We start from the raw sequence: 16,334 nt of genomic DNA, 5'->3' as shown, positions 1-16,334 counted from the left end.
AAATTCGCACTTGCTCCCGCTAAAGCACCCGTGGGAACGTCGATACACGTGTCCACAACATGCTCAGACGGCGTTTTCCTTGCTCAGTCCAGACACAGGGTGCCACCGTGTCTGGTTCTTGCTATATACTCGCTAACGATATTATAAGTACAGGTCATGGGGATGCAGCCACTTCTGTCCATTCGTCTGTCCAGTCTTCTCTAGAATCCACGCTTCAAAGTCTACCTGGGACCAAAAGGGCATTCAGCCCGAGGCGTAGCACGCTGCACCGAGTCCTTCGTCGTCTTAATCCCACTCAAACCCTTGATATCTCTCAACGAGGTGAGGAACTCTACATCAGTCGCTGGTCGTGGCGTAAACCCTGCAGGGGCTGCCTTCTCCCCGTTTTGGGACTGGGCCACACTCATGTCGACACCAGGTGGGCCCTCTAGAGGATGGGAAACATGGACGGAGATGAGAAAGAAGGAAGGCAGGTCGACAAGCTACATGAGTCGGGACTGACCTCCACGGTTGAGTGTATCGTGGACTTCGCGATTTAGGCCGGAGAATTCCAGGAGGATGGTGTAGTATGTCTTCTTGTTCAACTTCGGATTGGTTGCTTTGCCAAACGGAATCTCGCTCTCTATTGAGTCTATCAGCCATCTTTCGCACAGCAGACACACCGAGAGAGACTCACCGACGTCGATGTTTATAGGACAGTCCAAGTACTCCCCCTTTCCCAACGTCTCGCGACTCTTCCTCGTCGTAATCTACAAACGCGGGACGCCCATGTCAGCATCATACCATACCACCGCACATGGAAATGAACAAAGACATACCTTGAGCAATTCCACCATCTTCCTCGCATCCTCAGGGAATGCCTTTGACCTCTCATTACACTTCACAGCATCTAACGGCTCATGATAATCAATCTCACTCATCCCCTCAATCGCCCATCCAGATGCATCGACGTCTAAATCTTCCAGGACCCTATACATTTGCGTTTTCCGTAGACAGTATCCATCAGCATTCCTTCTAGGCAGCACCTTCCTCCCGAACGGAGATTTGTGGGGAGATTTACTTCTCAAGAGCACCAACAACCCCCTCCTTATCCTCCGCACTCCACGCATTCGTGTGTCCCCTGATGATCTCCCAGGTCAGGAGCCTCAGTCCATCTCCTACGAGTTTGGAGCCGAGGGGCCAGTACGATTCTGTGTCTTCGACGATGAGCCCCATTGCTTTCTCGCCGAAATGTCCTCTTTGAAGCGCCTATATTGAGAACGAGGCAATCATTAAGTTATCACAACTGAAGGCACAGATAATCGGCGGAAGGGGAAATGAAAGGAAGAAGGATAGCGAAAAACTCACAGCAGCGACATCGACAGCACTCTTCGCTATCTCTTTGAACGCTGTGGCCTTCGCCACATCATGTGGCGCCTCCCTCGTCGCCTCCCTCGCCTCCTCCACTCCCTCCGCCCTATATCACGAATCACCATCATCAGTACGTATTCTTCCAGCCACCCCACCCCGCCGACGAGTGAAATGACGAGATACTACTCACGCATCCCTAACACCCTGGACCGCCTCCTCCCATCCTTCCCCCTTGCTCAACTCACCATCATCGAGCTTCGCAGCGACTTCCTGTATCTCAAGTATAGTCCTCCAATCATCCATCATGACCTCTCCCGCATGTATCTCGTTATACCTATCGTAGTCCCTCATAATGTAATCGCGAAGCAGAAGAAGGGAGGATTGAATGAGCGAGGGCATCGCAAGAGACGAGGGTTGTGTGGGCCTTTATAGTGGCGAGGCGGCGTGGGTTGAACGTTGAATGCGAAGGGTGTTTGTTACGTGTCGTGTGTCAGTGTCAGGTGCCCGATCGAAGGAAGTGTCCGATTGTTGAGTGTCCTTTGTGCCTTGGTTGCTATTACGTATGGTGTCGGTGTGTATTGTCGTTGTTAAGTGCCTCTTGCAAGTGCCGTGGCTGTGTGTTCGGTTATGTTGGGGGTTTGTACAGAAGTCGAGATGATATCGCTCTTATACTATGGCAGAGACGCCTCGTTCCCTGGGTCGAGGGACAAAGAAACCCTAATACCGTGGCGAAGCGCGCTGCTGCGATGTCCTCCTATCTCCAGTTCACAGGATTCAGAGTCAACTCTAAGAACAGCAAGCTAGTCCGTCAGTTCGTGCTGTTCGTGTCGGACAGTGCGTATGCCGCGATGCGGTGATGTGGGCAGAGGGATAGGCGGTGAGAGTCCTTATATATAAAGCTCTGGCCAACTATCGCCCCTTACGCCCACTCCTATCAAGAGAATGTCGCTGTCTGCTGATTTCCGGTGGTGGGAAGACCAAGCAAGGAGTATCAAAGCGAGGACTGTATTGTTGCCTGAAGTGGGGTTGTCGAGGATATGTGGCACAGCAGTACGTAGGCAGCGAGGGAAAAATCATGATGAACATACACACGAGTCAACGCATGGATGGAAGTATTGGACAAGACCGTGATGGGCGAACAAGGATCATTTCTAGTGTCTAGAATTAGAACCTGAGTATACGAGAGGCCTAGGGCGTACAACATTGATACACGGGATGCACGCTCGGCAAGAGGGATGTAATCGCCACGGCGGGTAGAGCACGAAGATGGAGACCAGAAATACGCATCCGGCAACTTGAAGCAGAATGAGTCGTTGTCGGAGGAAGCTCGAGCAAGCACGACTCAGAAAGCGAACAAAAGCGTACAGCTTCGCGTGAGAGGCGTCGCCAAGAACCAGATCCTCGAGCTTGTGACTGGACGGGAAGAAGGGAACCAGCGGCCTGGAAAAGACAAGGAAAAGAATAGTCTTTAGCGAGGCTTCCGGCTATAGTCGAGATGGTGCTTGTTGAGGAAGAACAAAAGGCAGAGCTAGGGCGGCGAAACTTGGGGATTCCGGTGATGGAGAATGTAATGACCATCACCTGGTAGCCCTTGTGTTATCATTGAAGAGCATTGGTGTGGAACGTACGGCATAGAATGATTGAGGCCATCTCGGAATGTCTGGATATCGTTCTAGCTGAATCAGTCTGGTGCAGAACAAGAGAGCTCAGAATATTGACACGATCATCGGCAGGCGGCACATGAAAGGATCGGAGCCTCCAAGCAAGTAGATCGCGGTTTTATTGTCAGAGACCTGGGAAGAGCAGTATTAGGCGTACATAGGCTGAGATGGAAGGATCACTGACAAGAATGTGTGGCCACAAGAGACGAGAACAAATGCTCATATCGATATCCGTTTCAGAGGCGGTGGGGGCCGTGAGAAATGGCTCTCGGCGTTCCCCTTGACAGCGCGCCACACAGAGGCTTGCAGTTCCCTGAAGTCGTTCAAATCCGAGTATTAATGCTACCGTCATGTACATGAGCTGCACACATCTTTGTGCTAAACCCTCGATACGCACCGCAGATTTGACATATCTCTTCTGATCTTGTTTCAATCCGCTTTCTGACTCAGAGCCGCCCTGAACGCCTACTATTTCCTCAGGCTCCCGAAACCACCAAAAAAACTCGGACTCCACTTCAGGACAGTGGGGTACTGTCACGGCGACGCATCTATCTCACGTCCTAAGCTGTTATACTCGAGATACAGAAGACCTTCCTACCCGACTGTTTGTGGCGTCTTGCTATCGCTCATGCTTTTGTTTCCGTTTCAGCTTCGTTCCCAGTCGCGCCACCGTGGCCCCATAACTCGCCTCTATTATGCTCTTGCTGTATAAAAGAAGCCAACAACGGTGACTGTCCAGCTCCAAAAACCGTTTGAACACCCCTTCTCCTTCCTTTCAGTAATCAGTCACCATGTCCACCGACAATCAACACTCTACATCGCCGGCATCTGACACGAAGACAGATACAGTGTCCTGGCTCGCTCGGCCACTGAAGTACATAACAGAACTTCGTGTGACCGTAGGCGACTACTATATGAACGAGATCAAGCCTTCCTTGGAGTCTCACATCTATGTACTCGCCATACTTTCAACTAGAGACACTGATCTTTCAGCCTACGTTGCGGACTTCAAGTCTGCGTATAATGCGTGCGTCTTCTCTATTCGCCGTGTTTTGTGCTCGAATTCACTGCGATATTCCACGCCCAGCTACGACGAGGCTCTGAAGGCTGAGCAAAATATCAAACTTCTGCTTCTCCGGCGGGCTCCGGCGAACCTCACGATAGTTCGTGTAGCACAAACTTACGCATCCACAGCTAGCACGGCGAAGGGAATCGTCAAAGTGTGTTGTACCGTGTGATGTATGCAAACAGATGACTTTCTGACCAGTTAGATGCTCCGTAGACTCTGACTCAGAAATATGGGATGCGCGCCAACGTTCTACTCAAGAGCGATCTCAAGGATACATTCAACTTGGCCGAAACTCAGCATACGGAGTCTCTGAACCTCCTGTACACTTCCGACCTAGAGAAACTTGGAAACGGTTGGACCACCGCAGAGAGGGACAGGTTGAACCACCTCATCTTAATGTATATCCTGAGCTGCCTGATTCTCATTCACATATTAAATTTATTCGACTTGCTCTTATAGGACTGTTCTCTACCACGGTGTTGCGGCCTTCGGCTACGGCAACGAGGGTTATGAGGCGAATCGGCGCGCTGCTCAATACTTTAACCGCACCCGGATAATGTTGCGCCTTATGATGGTGAATGGTGCCGTATACCTTACACATTTCGATCTGATGTGCATTTTGCCCCATAGGATTTGTTCCCGGAGAAAGAGGGCCGTATCAAAGGGAGTGGCGAAGGTAGTGCTGATTTCTTCGGGATTGTTGCCTCTAGCATTGATAAATTCTAGATGTAGGAGCTACCTTTGCCCCTGAAGATAAAATTTCTTCTCTGTCTCGGAATGCCTACGATCTGGTTGCAAGTATCCCTGTCAAAGACAATGGTTAGTCTTTCTCTTGAGTGTGATACGCAAAGAGCGTCAGCAGCTAACTGAAAAAGAAGACAAACAAGGAGACGAAAACAAGATAGAGCCTTCCATCAATCTACCAAGCAAATCGACATCCGCGCGTGCAGAACTTCAGCTTCCACCAGCACGCTGGCTAGAGAGGTTACTGGACCGTCGGGATAGGAGGAGCGGGGAAGACGTATGGCTGGAAGCATCCAGAATCAGACTGATTCACAAGAATGCTTCGCAGATCCGAGTCACAGATGGTGAAGAATACCTCGCTTCATATAATGTTGTTTCCTCCTTGTAAGCTTTTAATTGCCTTCATTATTCTTCTAACAGTGTATGCTTATCTTTCTAATACCTATGACAGGATCGATGAAGCGGCCAAGTATCGACAGGTTGGTTCAGAAGCACTTTTCAAGCAAGCGGCACGCCGAGCCCTCTCAGAAGCCAAGGTGCGTCGAATTTATGCAAATTCTAGAACCATAGTGCTGAACTTTACACCGCCGCACTGCGAATAGGTGCTAAACAAAAAATACGGCGCGGCTGCGAATCGTGTCATCGAAATATATGTAGCGAAGCAAATTCGCGTCGGAGACACAATTTTTCGGAACGCATGGGAGCACCTTACCTCCGACATCTTAGCACGTCGTTACGAAGCTTGGAGTGACAGGACGCAAGACGAGGTTCTGGAGAAATTTAACGAGTTGGTTTCTTCTTTTTGCTTTTAAAAAAACCAATCATTTTGACAAGTACCGTGGTTTCAGAGTGCTGCGTAGGAGAAGTTGCCTGGTTGTAGCTGACAGTGGCATCCACGGTATCTTGGACAGGAGTGAAGCGCATATATATCCTCACCTTGCTGCTGAAGCTTTGAAACTGCTCGAGGTTAGTCATACTAATCGCCGTAATGCATAATGGTAAGACCTGACTGCCCCCTTGACGCAGGTTCATTGTGATCAATGTCATGCCGGACCTACGGCATCATTACATTGTGGGTAGATCAATCGTTTGTCGTCACTCGCGGGATAGTCTACTAATATAACTTTGTTTCCTCTCTTCAGATGCAGAAGCTAGAACAGGGGAGGACTCCAATGTCCAACCTTCAATCACCGTTCTATCTTGCCAGACGCGCATTCGGGAAAATCTTTTGAGGAACATAAGTGAGTGTTCACCGTCAGTGATATATCCCAAAGCTGACTGCATACTCGTTCGCAAGTATCTTGCGCTCCACCGTTCGATAACTTGAACAAGGCGTCCCCTATGACAGTCACCAACGACCATTACATTGCCCGACCCAGCTATGTCACATCCTCGAAAGATGTCCGCTTTGTTCATGGTCTGTTGGAGTTGGAGATGCCACTCCTCCAATTCAGCTGCTAAAGATCATTAGATGTGTACTCTACTCTGAGGCTGGTGTGTACGGGATCCAGATTGGTATTCTAGAGTTCCCCTTTGATCTTCCGTATCCGCATCAGCTAAGTATATCTATCCGCTTTCTGCGCGAGTACTTAACTATCTATAGCCTCGACATATGCATTCAAGTCCTCTTCAGTAATATACTCGGTATCCTATAGCCCCTTCTCATATGTAAACTACTACAATGATCCTGGACTTGAACTTCTTCAGTCTGTTCAGCGACTCACACCTTGCTTCCTGGACCAGCGACATCATACACAGACAATGATGTCTGTCATAACAGGCCACAAATTGACAGCCACGTCGAGAATCTGACTTCGAAGGCTCACCGTCTGCCAAGGCGAGAACGCAAGAGAAGTTAAAGACAGTGTAACATTCCAAAGCACGGTGCATATAAAAAAAAACATCGAAGACAGGAAGCGAGGGAAAGTAAAAAGACAGACAGCGACGAGACGAGGGTATCATGCATCAGGAATAGCGGGTGTACGAGTGGCCAAGTATAGAGCGTTGTGATATATGTGAATGCATGCCCTCCAAAAACGAACGGGAGTGATCTCTTTTCGTTTCCGAATACGGGAGCGTAGCTTCAACCAGCTGAGGGACTTCCGAATGAGCTCAAACCGACGTACAACTTCATCAATCTTGGGACGCTTCGATGGTTCTTCCTGCACCATGTCGGCGACTAGAGGCTCTATGACTCTGAAGCCGTAGCATTTCTACGCATAATAGGCAAGACATGAGCAATCGTGACCACGACTGGCGGAACTCAAAGCATACCTGGATGAACGTCTCACGAATCAAGTTCCCAAGATAATATATGTCGGTGGCGAACGGATCACACGGAATCATATAGTTCGCTCCAGTGTGTTCGGGCGCCGTCTTATCACCACCTCGGATTGGCAGCTCAAGGTGTGGCCCATCAGCGGAAGGATAGCGAATAGAGAGGCCAAAATCGATGAAAAAGTAGCGTGGTGGACACTCTGTACGAGTATAATATGGCGTACGACCCTTCCAGTCTCGCCTACGCTCGATCTTGACGGGATGATAAGGGTTCGGAAACATGACAGGCTCCATCATGATATTACCGGATGTGCAATCGCTAGAAAAGATGAGGTCGTCGGTACGATGAAAGTAAAGTAATATGAATGTCCATACCGGTGCGCAATGCGATGTTCGTGCAGGAATTGCAAGCCGTATACACGATGAGCACGGCGTCAAGAAGGTTATGCACGGGGGAGGAACGTACGACGAAGATTTGGGAAAAGAACGCGACGGCTTCTCCGATGGTCTCAAAGCGAGGATTATCTAATGGCCTCAGCATGTGCGTTACCACAAGAACACCATCCTGGGGGTCTGGAAGTGGCAGAACATCGAGCAAAGGAGTACAATGGTTACGTGGATCGGAGGCTAGAGGCTCAGATGAAAGAAACCGTATGATTTCAAGTTCCGAGAGATTATCGGCCTTGACACGTTTAAGCATCACGAAGGAACCATCCGATATACGAGTAGCGTCGATGACTCTAAGACCGTTCTTGTAGATGGTAAGCACGTGAGGCAGTGCAAGGTAGAAACTGAACTTGAACGTACCGGATTCCCTGGCCCATCTACGCAATTGTTGTACCATTTCCCTGTTCCTGACCAGGATGGCACCCAGTCTGGCTTGTAGCGAGAGCGCAGCATGTAGCCGCGCTCCTCCAACCAATTCTGCCTACTCCTCCATACTCGCTCGTGTCGCGACAAAATCCCGGGATTATCCAACCAATGGCGACGCTCTTCCTCGTGGGTCAAGCTCTCTTGCGACATTTCAAGCAAAAAAGAACGAACCCGATGGTCCTCAGTCGACGATGAGCACGTTAGAATAGATGCTGAAGTGACACGACGAATTACACTGCTATGATTGACAATTGAGACTCTCCGGCATAGGCCGCTGTTATCGCTTTTGTGAAACCCAAACTGCCACGCACCCGCCTAACATCCTTTTGTGTGACTTGAATCCGTCCCTTCGCTTCCCAAGACCACTGATTGCCGAGATAAAGTCATCTGATGTGGTTGTACTTGAACGATATATTGTATTTGGATGATCCTTCGTGTGTGCGAGATGTTGTCGACGATAATGTGAGTGTTGAGAAACGGACCTGCTACTGGCAAATAACGATCGCCATGTCATACTTTAGGGGCAAGATGGAGCGAAGCGACGAACCTGTCCATTGGGAATTCTTCTTGGGGGATTGAGATTGGAGTGGGTGACGGAGTGGGTGACGACGGTCAGAATCACGCTACCACGTCAAGAACCTGACTTTGAAGGCTCGCCGCCAGCTGAGGGCGAGGACTCAAAGAAACCGACGTGAAAAAGAGTGTGGCATTTCAAAGCACGGTGCATGTAAGACAACATTAAAGACAGCAAGCGAGGGAAAGCAAACAGAGCGACAGTGATGAAGCGAGGGTATCATGCATCAGGAATAGCGGGTGTACGAGTGGCCAAGTATAGAGTTGTGTGATATATGTGAATGCATGCCCTCCAAAACCGGACGGGAGTGATCTCCTTTCGTCCACGAATGCGGGACCTTAGCTTCCACCAGCTGAGCGACTTTCGGATAATCTCAAATCGGCGGACAACTTCGTCAATCTTGGGACGTTTCGATGGGTCGTCCTGTACCATGTCGGCAACGAGACACCCCATGAAATTGAATCCATACCGCTTCTGTGTACAAAAAGCGAGACATGAAGCGATCCTGACTGAACCCGAGGACGTCGAAAACATACCTGGAGAAACTGCTCCCGAATCAAGTTTCCAAGATAATATACATCGGTAGCAAACGGATCGCACGGAACCAGATAATTATGCCCAGTGTGTTCGGGCGCCGTTTTATCGCCACCTCTGATGGGCAGCTCGAGGTGTGGCCCGTCATCGGAATCCGGGTAACGAATTGAGAGGCCGAAGTCAATGAAGAGGTAACGCGGAGGGCATTCCGTACGTGTATAATACGCCGCACGCCCCTTCCAATCACGCCTGCGCTCGATCTTAATGGGGTGATACGGCTTAGGAAACATTATAGGCTCCATCATGATGTTGCCCGAAGTGCAATCCCTTGGGTGCAGGGATATCGTCAGCGAAGTAGTGTGAGAATACGGATTAGCATACCGATGTGCGATACGATGTTCATGCAAAAATTGCAGGCCCTGTACAAGTTTTTTATGAATGAAAAGGAACCTAGTATGTTGATTGAGAAAAACGTACGATGAAGATTTGGCTGAAGAACGAAACGGCTTCTCCAAAAGTCTCAAATCGAGGGTTGTCAAATGGTCTCAGCATGGGTGTGACCAGGAGGGCACCATCTCGGGGATCAGGGAGAGGTAGTACGTCGAGAACAGGATTGCAGTGATTGCGAGGGTCGGAGGTTAAAGGCTTAGATGATAGATATCGTGTGATCTCAACTTCGGAGGGATTGTCTACCTTGACCCATTTGAGCATGACGAATGTGCCATCTGATATACGGGTAGCGTCAATGACCCTAAGGCCAGTCTTGAAACAGGTGAACACTCAGAGGATGTCGCAGGAGCTGAATTACGCGTACCGGGTTCATCGGACCATCGACACAATGATTATACCATCTCTTTGTTCCTACCCACGATGGTACCCATCCTGGTTTATAACGGGAGCGCAACATATATCCATGCTCCTCCAACCACTGCTGCCTACTCCTCCATACTCGCTCATGTCGCGTCAGGATCCCAGGATTCTCCAACCAACGGCGCTCGCTTTCTTCCGTGTTCAAGCTTTCCTCCGACATGGAAAAGAATAGACGGAGACACTTTGAGAATCTCCTTTCGACGATGAGCGCGCTAAAATGGATGCGAGGGCGAAGGGTGGAGGAGCAAAATCATTCACTCGCAAGGACCGCCTGGGACGAACGAAACTCTCAAGAACTTCGGAAGCAAACGGTTACAAATCACATTTTCGCACGGCCTTTCACCACATGTAAGTACATACGGTTACATCCGCCGAACAAACTCAAACCAACGGCTACTTTTGTTGCAATTTGTTGTCGCTTCTGTAAGTCTAGTGGCTTGGAGCTTCACTGCCTAAGCGGTCTTCCTGTTAACCTCCATTCGGTAATCCCGTCACTGCTCAAACCCAGGCCTGGCAGCAACAACCGGTGCACAGTGGGTAAGTATTTCGAACGATCCCTTGTCGTCAAAAGCGTCAGTAGCACAAGAGCCAACGGGTTGGACCACTTCTTTGGGCTGGTGAGCGTGCGTCTTTGTGGATCCATGTATTATTTTCACTGGAGGCGACACGGACCGATCACAGATGGTTTCCCGGAGTTACCTGTTTCCGCCATAAAAAGAGGACCGCTCCGTCAGTTTCTCTATCTTATCCCGTCACCTTGAACTCGCTGTGCGCGTTCAGTCGTTCTCTCCCTCTGCCCCTTACTCTCCTTCCCTTTTTTCTACCTATCGCCTCCGAATGAGTAGTGCGACCGATCAAATCTTCATAAATGCCGCTGGCAATGTCATTGGCGGACCAGCAGCAGGTTACGCCGCTGTGCGGTTATACAAGTTTACTTCTTCCTCGTACCACCGTGGTAGGGGCAAGGACTACATGAGCGATATGCTGAAGTACATGTCTGATAGCAAGGAGTACCTCTCAGTTGTAGAACTCGAGGAGCTCACTTCTATGAAGAAAGAGTATGTTCGCCGTACGCTGTATGGATCGTACATATACGTATCCATGGCTAATTCTTCTTGCAGTGCCTCCGCAGCGGAAGCGAAATCGGAGGATCGTGTTGCACTATCGAAGTTTCGAAGATGGCGAGCCTCCCGAGAGTTCCACCAGTATGCCAAGGCTGGGGAATCTAAAGCCAGGGTAAGCATCTCGGTATGGACATCGGGTCATAACTTGAGCAACTTATCTATCTCCTTTTCAGTCACTGTCAGAAAATGCGAAACACTCCTACTTACAGCGCCTGACAGAGCAACGAAAAGTAGAAGGTCAGTCCGGTTTCATGCATCACACGATCTCTAGGTGCACTAACAACAATATCACGTATCCCTTCAGCTGAAGCCGCCGTCCAGCAAGCCAACATTTCACCACCCGAGCGAGCACATATTGTGTCAGAATCAGTTACTCGGCCGCCCGACTCCTGTATTATCGCACAGCGCTCAAACGATGATCTACAACGAAGCAGTGCGTTACTCTGCATTGCTTCTGGGCATCCCACACGTAGTTCTGACGAAGTTGCAGACTCACGCCCACCCTCACGAACTAAGAGAAGCGTTAGATTCAGGGACCCCGAAGACCCGTTCCGTACTCCTACCGCATCAACGGTGAGCTTGTCGTCGAGGCTCACAGGTGCGTTTGCCTACTTTCCCTTGTTGCTGTCCGCATAGGCTGCGTGGGTTCATCTCGGGGTCATAATATGATAGAATCGTATCTGGGTATCATACTTTCGACTTGAATCGAAAGTGACGGTGCTCAGTTGACCGAGATGAGCTTGCGAGTCCTCGTGTGGCGCAGGCAAGCCTGAGATAAAATACTGACCGACGCCTCTCATCAGCTACCTCTGGGACGGTCTTTGATTCCGACTTGTTTTCTTCCGCGGTTTGGACTCGGCCTTGAAGGCACCAGGTTCTTGCCACTATCTAGCCTTACGAATTCTCTCTCAATTTGAGTCCTGTAGCTATGACTCGGATGCTGTATTTATATACCCTTGTTCAATCGTTTTGAATTGACGGTCGTCATCACACCACACATTTGAGCCTGCATTCTGGAGAATATGGTGTGAACGTTGTGTTCAGTGTTCACTTTCTCTCATGTGCTTGGTGTGCCCGAAAGCTCGGAGATGATTTGCCTCCGCGAAAAAGCACCCGAACTCGGAACGATGTGGCGTGATATCCTCGGAGGATGCAAGCTCGGGCTATATATTCACTGCCACATTTCGTTTGGGATGTCGGTGGACAAGGTAGATCTATCAACACTGTTTCTTTCTGGGAACGGAGCGCCTGATAGCGGTTCTGGACGATGGTACTGCCGCTTGCTCAGAAGTCAAAGAATTGCTTTCTCAGAAAAGGAATATTTTAGGGGCATGGGCTATAGCTACAAAAGCCGTTCGTACATAATTCACGACATACAGTGGATCGAAGCTCATTCAGTGACCTAACACAAGATTTGTGCGACACGAACATACTCATAAACTACTAATACCTTCAGTCTGCTCCAGTAGACCCTCATCTTTCACTTTCTGTAGCGCGCCATAAAGCAAAATAAATTATCAAGACGTACTCCAAGAAATGAAGGTAGGCGACCGACATACTTTTTGTAACATCTCATACGTCTCCTTCGCCTCCTTCGCGTAGAGACTCGCGTCCCGTGCCATATCTAGCATAAGTCGCATCTGCTTGAGTTCTTCGCGTGCGGCGTCATCGAGCAGAGTTGTGTCCTTCTTCAACGCGCTCTCGACGTCGTCGAGAATGTCTTCCAAAACACTACGGTCTATGGGGCACAGGCACGCTTATTAGCGGGGACAATGTGATAAATACAGGGTAAGGCGCAAGGTCTCACCGAGTTCGTCGGAGGTCGTGGCAGTAACGACGTTGCTATCGGACTTCGTTCCGATCCCGACCTCATATGTCTACGTGCGCGAGTCAACATGAGCATAGTAGCCGTCAACGGGTGGTAATCAGACGGAAGCACTAACCTTGATGGTCGACCATAGCTCTTTTGCTCGCTCTGAATAACCACGGACTGCCCTGAGTTGGGTGAACAGTCTTGCGAGCTGCGCACTGTTTTCCTGCGACTCCTCCTGTGGGGCGCCCCTGCTCTCGAGGCTAGAGGGAAGAGATGAAGCTGCTTTCAACCTAGCAGCGGCAGTAGTTCAGTTTCTCAAACATACAGGCAGAGAATGAGAAAGGAAAGCATCAGCGTACGTGGTAATTTTGTCCGCGAGTACTTCCTGCTGCTCCTGTTCAAAGAACGACCAGCCCCGCGTCTTCATCGCCTCCGACGACTTCGAAGCATAGAGATCACCGTTCTTCTGATCGACGACGATACGTTTAGGTAGAGACAATAGGAGTGGGGTCGCAACCATCCGGAAGGCGCTGGCGAGTTCGTTCACGTTGGCACTCAGACCTGACGCGACCGGCGGCGCGTGTTGTGAGAGGCCAGAGGGAAGGTCGGGGAAGTCGATGGGAGAAACGGTTTCTGGCATTGTGGGGAAGCGGATAGTGAGAGATAGGTCGGGAAGTCAGGGATGAGGGATCGAGAGTGTTGAATGTTATGGCTAGGTAACAACAAAATACGGTTGGTCGAAGACGCTGTCCGGCTAAGTATTATGAGCAAGCTTTCCTAGAAGCCTGTCAACAAAAACAATGTATTAGATGAAGTGAGTGCGAAACTCACGGACAGTCCCTTGTGCTCAAATAAGTCACTTCGACACCAAAGTGCGCAACATCAACCCGAATGTACCTCCTTTCGACACAACATCTCCATCACCCGTCATCGAACATGATCGCCGTCACAGGATCTTGTAAAGAAAACAAAAACTGTCAGTCGAGAGACGCGAGGCAATTGGTAACGATGGCCAGGACAGGAAACCTCAACAAACCAACCGCAAATTAGCGCGGAGGAACGGGGGCGAGGAGATGTGGGCGCGTGTGTACGCCTTCCGTTTTAGGAAGGAACGTAATTGTATGGCCGCCGTATCCACGGTCATGCGTTCCAAGTCCGCGATCGATCGCAGAACAGGGGAACGGAGGCAGCCTCGACGGTTCGGTGGCGACCTCGAGGCGAGGCTGCTTTTGTTTTCGTTTGGGAGCTTCGATCGCTCTATGAATTCACCAATAGACTCGCAGGTTGTCAATTGATCGATACATCGCATGAGAAGACGTCCTCAGGACAAACACAGCACATTTTCGAAGTAACCGCCGCATCATTGCAATGAAGGAACCAAAAATAGAGGGCGTGACTGATCGTCGAGCAGATAACAAATTGTTAGCACCTAGCAGACATCAAAGCGGTATGAAAAGCGAAAGCATGATCGAAAGCGTATCCAAGCGAGACAACGGCGTAAAGGAAGCAAATGGGGTTAACGTAGAATGTAATCAAGACAAAGGCATTGGGATAGCAGGTTTGCGTGTGATGATGTACTTAGCGGTTCGAAAAAGATGGACGAAATTAAGAAAGAGTCGTTGGATAAGCCATTCGTCGCGCCATACAATCCGCGAACGCAGTTTGCGCGTCGAGAGCGCGTCGCGGATGGCTCCGTAACGGTGTACGACTTCGTCCATTTTCGGGCGCTTGGTCGGGTCGGTCTGGACCATGTCTGCAACGAGGGGTTCCATGAACTCGAACCCATAGCTTTGCTGCATGCCAAATCGTCAGTTTCGCATCAACAAGATAGCCGTCCAGAAAACGCACACTCATGAACATTTTCCTAACCAGATTTCCGAGGTAATAAACATCGGTGGGGAATGGGTCGCACGGCGTATGATAAGCTTCGTGTTCAGGAGCCGATTTGTCGCCTCCGAACACGGGCAGACGGCGCGGAGGCTCTTCCTCTGGAGTATATCGATGAGAAAGTCCAAAGTCAATGAGATAATACTTCGGCGGGTATCGTGTTCGGGTGTAGTGTTTCGCATTTCCTTTCCAATCACGCCGACGGTCGCGTACAACGGGATGGAAAGAATGGGGGTAAAGTTGGGTAGGATCCATCATGATGTTCTCTTTGCAACAATCTCTATTCAAAATGAGATGGACAACATTGCGTCTGAGAGGGGTAAAGACACACACCCATGAACTATTCGGTGGTCGTGCATGAATTCAATAGCCTAGATCAAAGCGTAAGTCAGTGCACACATACGCTGGTACGAGGATAAAGAGAAATTACTTCGAATGTCTGAGCGAGAAACGCAATGACTTCACCAAAGGTAAGGAACCTCGGGCTATAGAACTGCCTTAGCATCGGTGTGACCATGATCACCTCGCCCTCATCGCCAGGAACATGCAGGACGTCCAAGATAGGCACGCAACGATTGCGAGGATCAGACTTGAGAGGCTCAGATAGAAGGTACTGATGAATCTGTAGTTCATCAGCATAACCTTTGCTCTGGGTAGGTGACATCCTCTTCATGTAGACGTATGCGCCGTCCGATGCACGTTGGGCATCTAACAGCATACCCCTCTTCGCGCAATCAGCATCAAGCAATGGCCATGTCCGTATAGGCAGACGTTACTTACGGGTTGAAACTGTCCATCCTCGTAATCGCGAAAGAAACCATCTACAGCTGTCCAGGACGCCTCCCATCCAGGCTGGTATCGCGGACGAAACACGTATCCTGCGTCTTCGAGAAATGGGCGTTGTCGCACCCACCACTTCTCGTGAAAAGTAAGCTGTTCAGGCTCCCAGTCGTCTAGACCATCAACATCAACGTCGTCGTCCACCATGAAGAGCGAGTTGCTGGGCTGCACAGTGAGACAAATATGTGGCTACCTGGCTGGAAGCCTGGCAGTGAGAAGGAAGAACGTGCCGTTGCAAATTACGCACATGTTGAACCATTTCTGTCACGTTCGTGACCCCGGTCACATTGGCCCACAATAGGGCGCTTTGATCGGAGCCAAGTGATTGGATGCTCAGGGCTCTTCTTTCCTGTCGGCCATTCTCCAAGCCCTTTGGGAACAATAGACTGTGATCGAACGTACATCGTCTATGTGACAGTAAGTTGATCAACGAGCAACTATCACAATAGCGCGTACTCTGTTTGACGTTGATTTCTTACCCCAACGGCCAGAGAGTGGCTTTGGTGCCTTTGCTAGTTACTTTGTGCTTCAGAGGGATCCTTCGATGAGGGCAACCTTCTCAAAGCCTTCCAAAATCGCTCATGGTATACCACAAACTTACGCAAAAGGCGGAGCGCCCGCACAAGCGATCCATACATAACCGTCCAATTGGAAGGTCCTCAAGCATCCATATCCCATCCCCCAAATCTTCGCCTGGTTGCGAACATTCTCATTCAAT

The 16,334-nt window shown here is 49.9% G+C and overlaps 7 protein-coding genes across 7 annotated transcripts; 2 read left to right on the top strand and 5 right to left on the bottom strand.

The window, feature by feature from the left end:
- Positions 1 to 74: 74 nt before the first annotated feature.
- STEHIDRAFT_167328 (uncharacterized protein) lies at positions 75 to 1,883 on the bottom strand. The gene is made up of 7 exons (XM_007302598.1): positions 1,541 to 1,883; positions 1,348 to 1,456; positions 1,061 to 1,248; positions 819 to 969; positions 677 to 749; positions 503 to 622; positions 75 to 427 (listed from the first exon to the last, which is right to left on the bottom strand). The coding sequence occupies exons 1-7, from the start codon at positions 1,747 to 1,749 to the stop codon at positions 222 to 224; spliced, it is 1,056 nt and encodes a 351-aa protein (XP_007302660.1). The 5' UTR covers positions 1,750 to 1,883; the 3' UTR covers positions 75 to 221.
- A 1,919-nt stretch (positions 1,884 to 3,802) lies between these two features.
- STEHIDRAFT_167327 (uncharacterized protein) lies at positions 3,803 to 6,431 on the top strand (the record flags this gene model as incomplete). The annotated part of the gene is made up of 13 exons (XM_007302597.1): positions 3,803 to 4,038; positions 4,099 to 4,231; positions 4,294 to 4,478; positions 4,540 to 4,654; positions 4,711 to 4,756; positions 4,813 to 4,899; positions 4,959 to 5,208; positions 5,276 to 5,360; positions 5,427 to 5,611; positions 5,736 to 5,790; positions 5,851 to 5,896; positions 5,967 to 6,065; positions 6,122 to 6,431. The coding sequence occupies 13 exons, from the start codon at positions 3,803 to 3,805 to the stop codon at positions 6,283 to 6,285; spliced, it is 1,686 nt and encodes a 561-aa protein (XP_007302659.1). The 3' UTR covers positions 6,286 to 6,431.
- A 351-nt stretch (positions 6,432 to 6,782) lies between these two features.
- On the bottom strand, positions 6,783 to 8,124 carry STEHIDRAFT_155287 (uncharacterized protein; the record flags this gene model as incomplete). The annotated part of the gene is made up of 4 exons (XM_007302596.1): positions 6,783 to 7,037; positions 7,099 to 7,420; positions 7,521 to 7,852; positions 7,909 to 8,124. 4 exons carry the CDS (start codon positions 8,122 to 8,124, stop codon positions 6,783 to 6,785), a joined length of 1,125 nt encoding a protein of 374 aa, XP_007302658.1.
- A 643-nt stretch (positions 8,125 to 8,767) lies between these two features.
- On the bottom strand, positions 8,768 to 10,112 carry STEHIDRAFT_54725 (uncharacterized protein; the record flags this gene model as incomplete). The annotated part of the gene is made up of 5 exons (XM_007302283.1): positions 8,768 to 9,022; positions 9,064 to 9,409; positions 9,464 to 9,501; positions 9,560 to 9,844; positions 9,897 to 10,112. The coding sequence occupies 5 exons, from the start codon at positions 10,110 to 10,112 to the stop codon at positions 8,768 to 8,770; spliced, it is 1,140 nt and encodes a 379-aa protein (XP_007302345.1).
- A 652-nt stretch (positions 10,113 to 10,764) lies between these two features.
- STEHIDRAFT_120156 (uncharacterized protein) lies at positions 10,765 to 12,066 on the top strand. The gene is made up of 6 exons (XM_007302595.1): positions 10,765 to 11,010; positions 11,074 to 11,188; positions 11,250 to 11,313; positions 11,381 to 11,509; positions 11,567 to 11,674; positions 11,880 to 12,066. Exons 1-6 carry the CDS (start codon positions 10,790 to 10,792, stop codon positions 11,939 to 11,941), a joined length of 699 nt encoding a protein of 232 aa, XP_007302657.1. The 5' UTR covers positions 10,765 to 10,789; the 3' UTR covers positions 11,942 to 12,066.
- A 317-nt stretch (positions 12,067 to 12,383) lies between these two features.
- Positions 12,384 to 13,529, bottom strand: STEHIDRAFT_109783 (uncharacterized protein; the record flags this gene model as incomplete). The annotated part of the gene is made up of 6 exons (XM_007302594.1): positions 12,384 to 12,418; positions 12,527 to 12,563; positions 12,636 to 12,814; positions 12,884 to 12,953; positions 13,020 to 13,179; positions 13,249 to 13,529. The coding sequence occupies 6 exons, from the start codon at positions 13,527 to 13,529 to the stop codon at positions 12,384 to 12,386; spliced, it is 762 nt and encodes a 253-aa protein (XP_007302656.1).
- An 892-nt stretch (positions 13,530 to 14,421) lies between these two features.
- Positions 14,422 to 15,763, bottom strand: STEHIDRAFT_109782 (uncharacterized protein; the record flags this gene model as incomplete). The annotated part of the gene is made up of 5 exons (XM_007302593.1): positions 14,422 to 14,682; positions 14,738 to 15,056; positions 15,110 to 15,147; positions 15,180 to 15,500; positions 15,557 to 15,763. The coding sequence occupies 5 exons, from the start codon at positions 15,761 to 15,763 to the stop codon at positions 14,422 to 14,424; spliced, it is 1,146 nt and encodes a 381-aa protein (XP_007302655.1).
- Between the last annotated feature and the right edge of the window lie 571 nt (positions 15,764 to 16,334).

Source organism: Stereum hirsutum, assembly GCF_000264905.1.
Source record: "Stereum hirsutum FP-91666 SS1 unplaced genomic scaffold STEHIscaffold_5, whole genome shotgun sequence".
In the NCBI taxonomy this organism is placed as follows: domain Eukaryota; kingdom Fungi; phylum Basidiomycota; class Agaricomycetes; order Russulales; family Stereaceae; genus Stereum; species Stereum hirsutum.
The sequence above is the reverse complement of the archived record's forward strand: the minus strand, read 5'-3'. Positions and strand labels throughout refer to the sequence as shown.

Excerpts from the sequence above, each read along its gene's own strand:
- STEHIDRAFT_167328 (XM_007302598.1), bottom strand. The coding sequence starts at position 1,749 with ATGCCCTCGCTCATTCAATCCTCCCTTCTTCTGCTTCGCGATTACATT. Across the intron at positions 970-1,060 it reads GTTGTTGGTGCTCTTGAGAA|GGTCCTGGAAGATTTAGACG; the intron begins GTAAATCTCCCC and ends GCAAATGTATAG. Across the intron at positions 750-818 it reads AGATGGTGGAATTGCTCAAG|ATTACGACGAGGAAGAGTCG; the intron begins GTATGTCTTTGT and ends CCGCGTTTGTAG.
- STEHIDRAFT_120156 (XM_007302595.1), top strand. The coding sequence starts at position 10,790 with ATGAGTAGTGCGACCGATCAAATCTTCATAAATGCCGCTGGCAATGTC. Across the intron at positions 11,510-11,566 it reads CGATGATCTACAACGAAGCA|ACTCACGCCCACCCTCACGA; the intron begins GTGCGTTACTCT and ends ACGAAGTTGCAG. Across the intron at positions 11,675-11,879 it reads CTTGTCGTCGAGGCTCACAG|CTACCTCTGGGACGGTCTTT; the intron begins GTGCGTTTGCCT and ends GCCTCTCATCAG.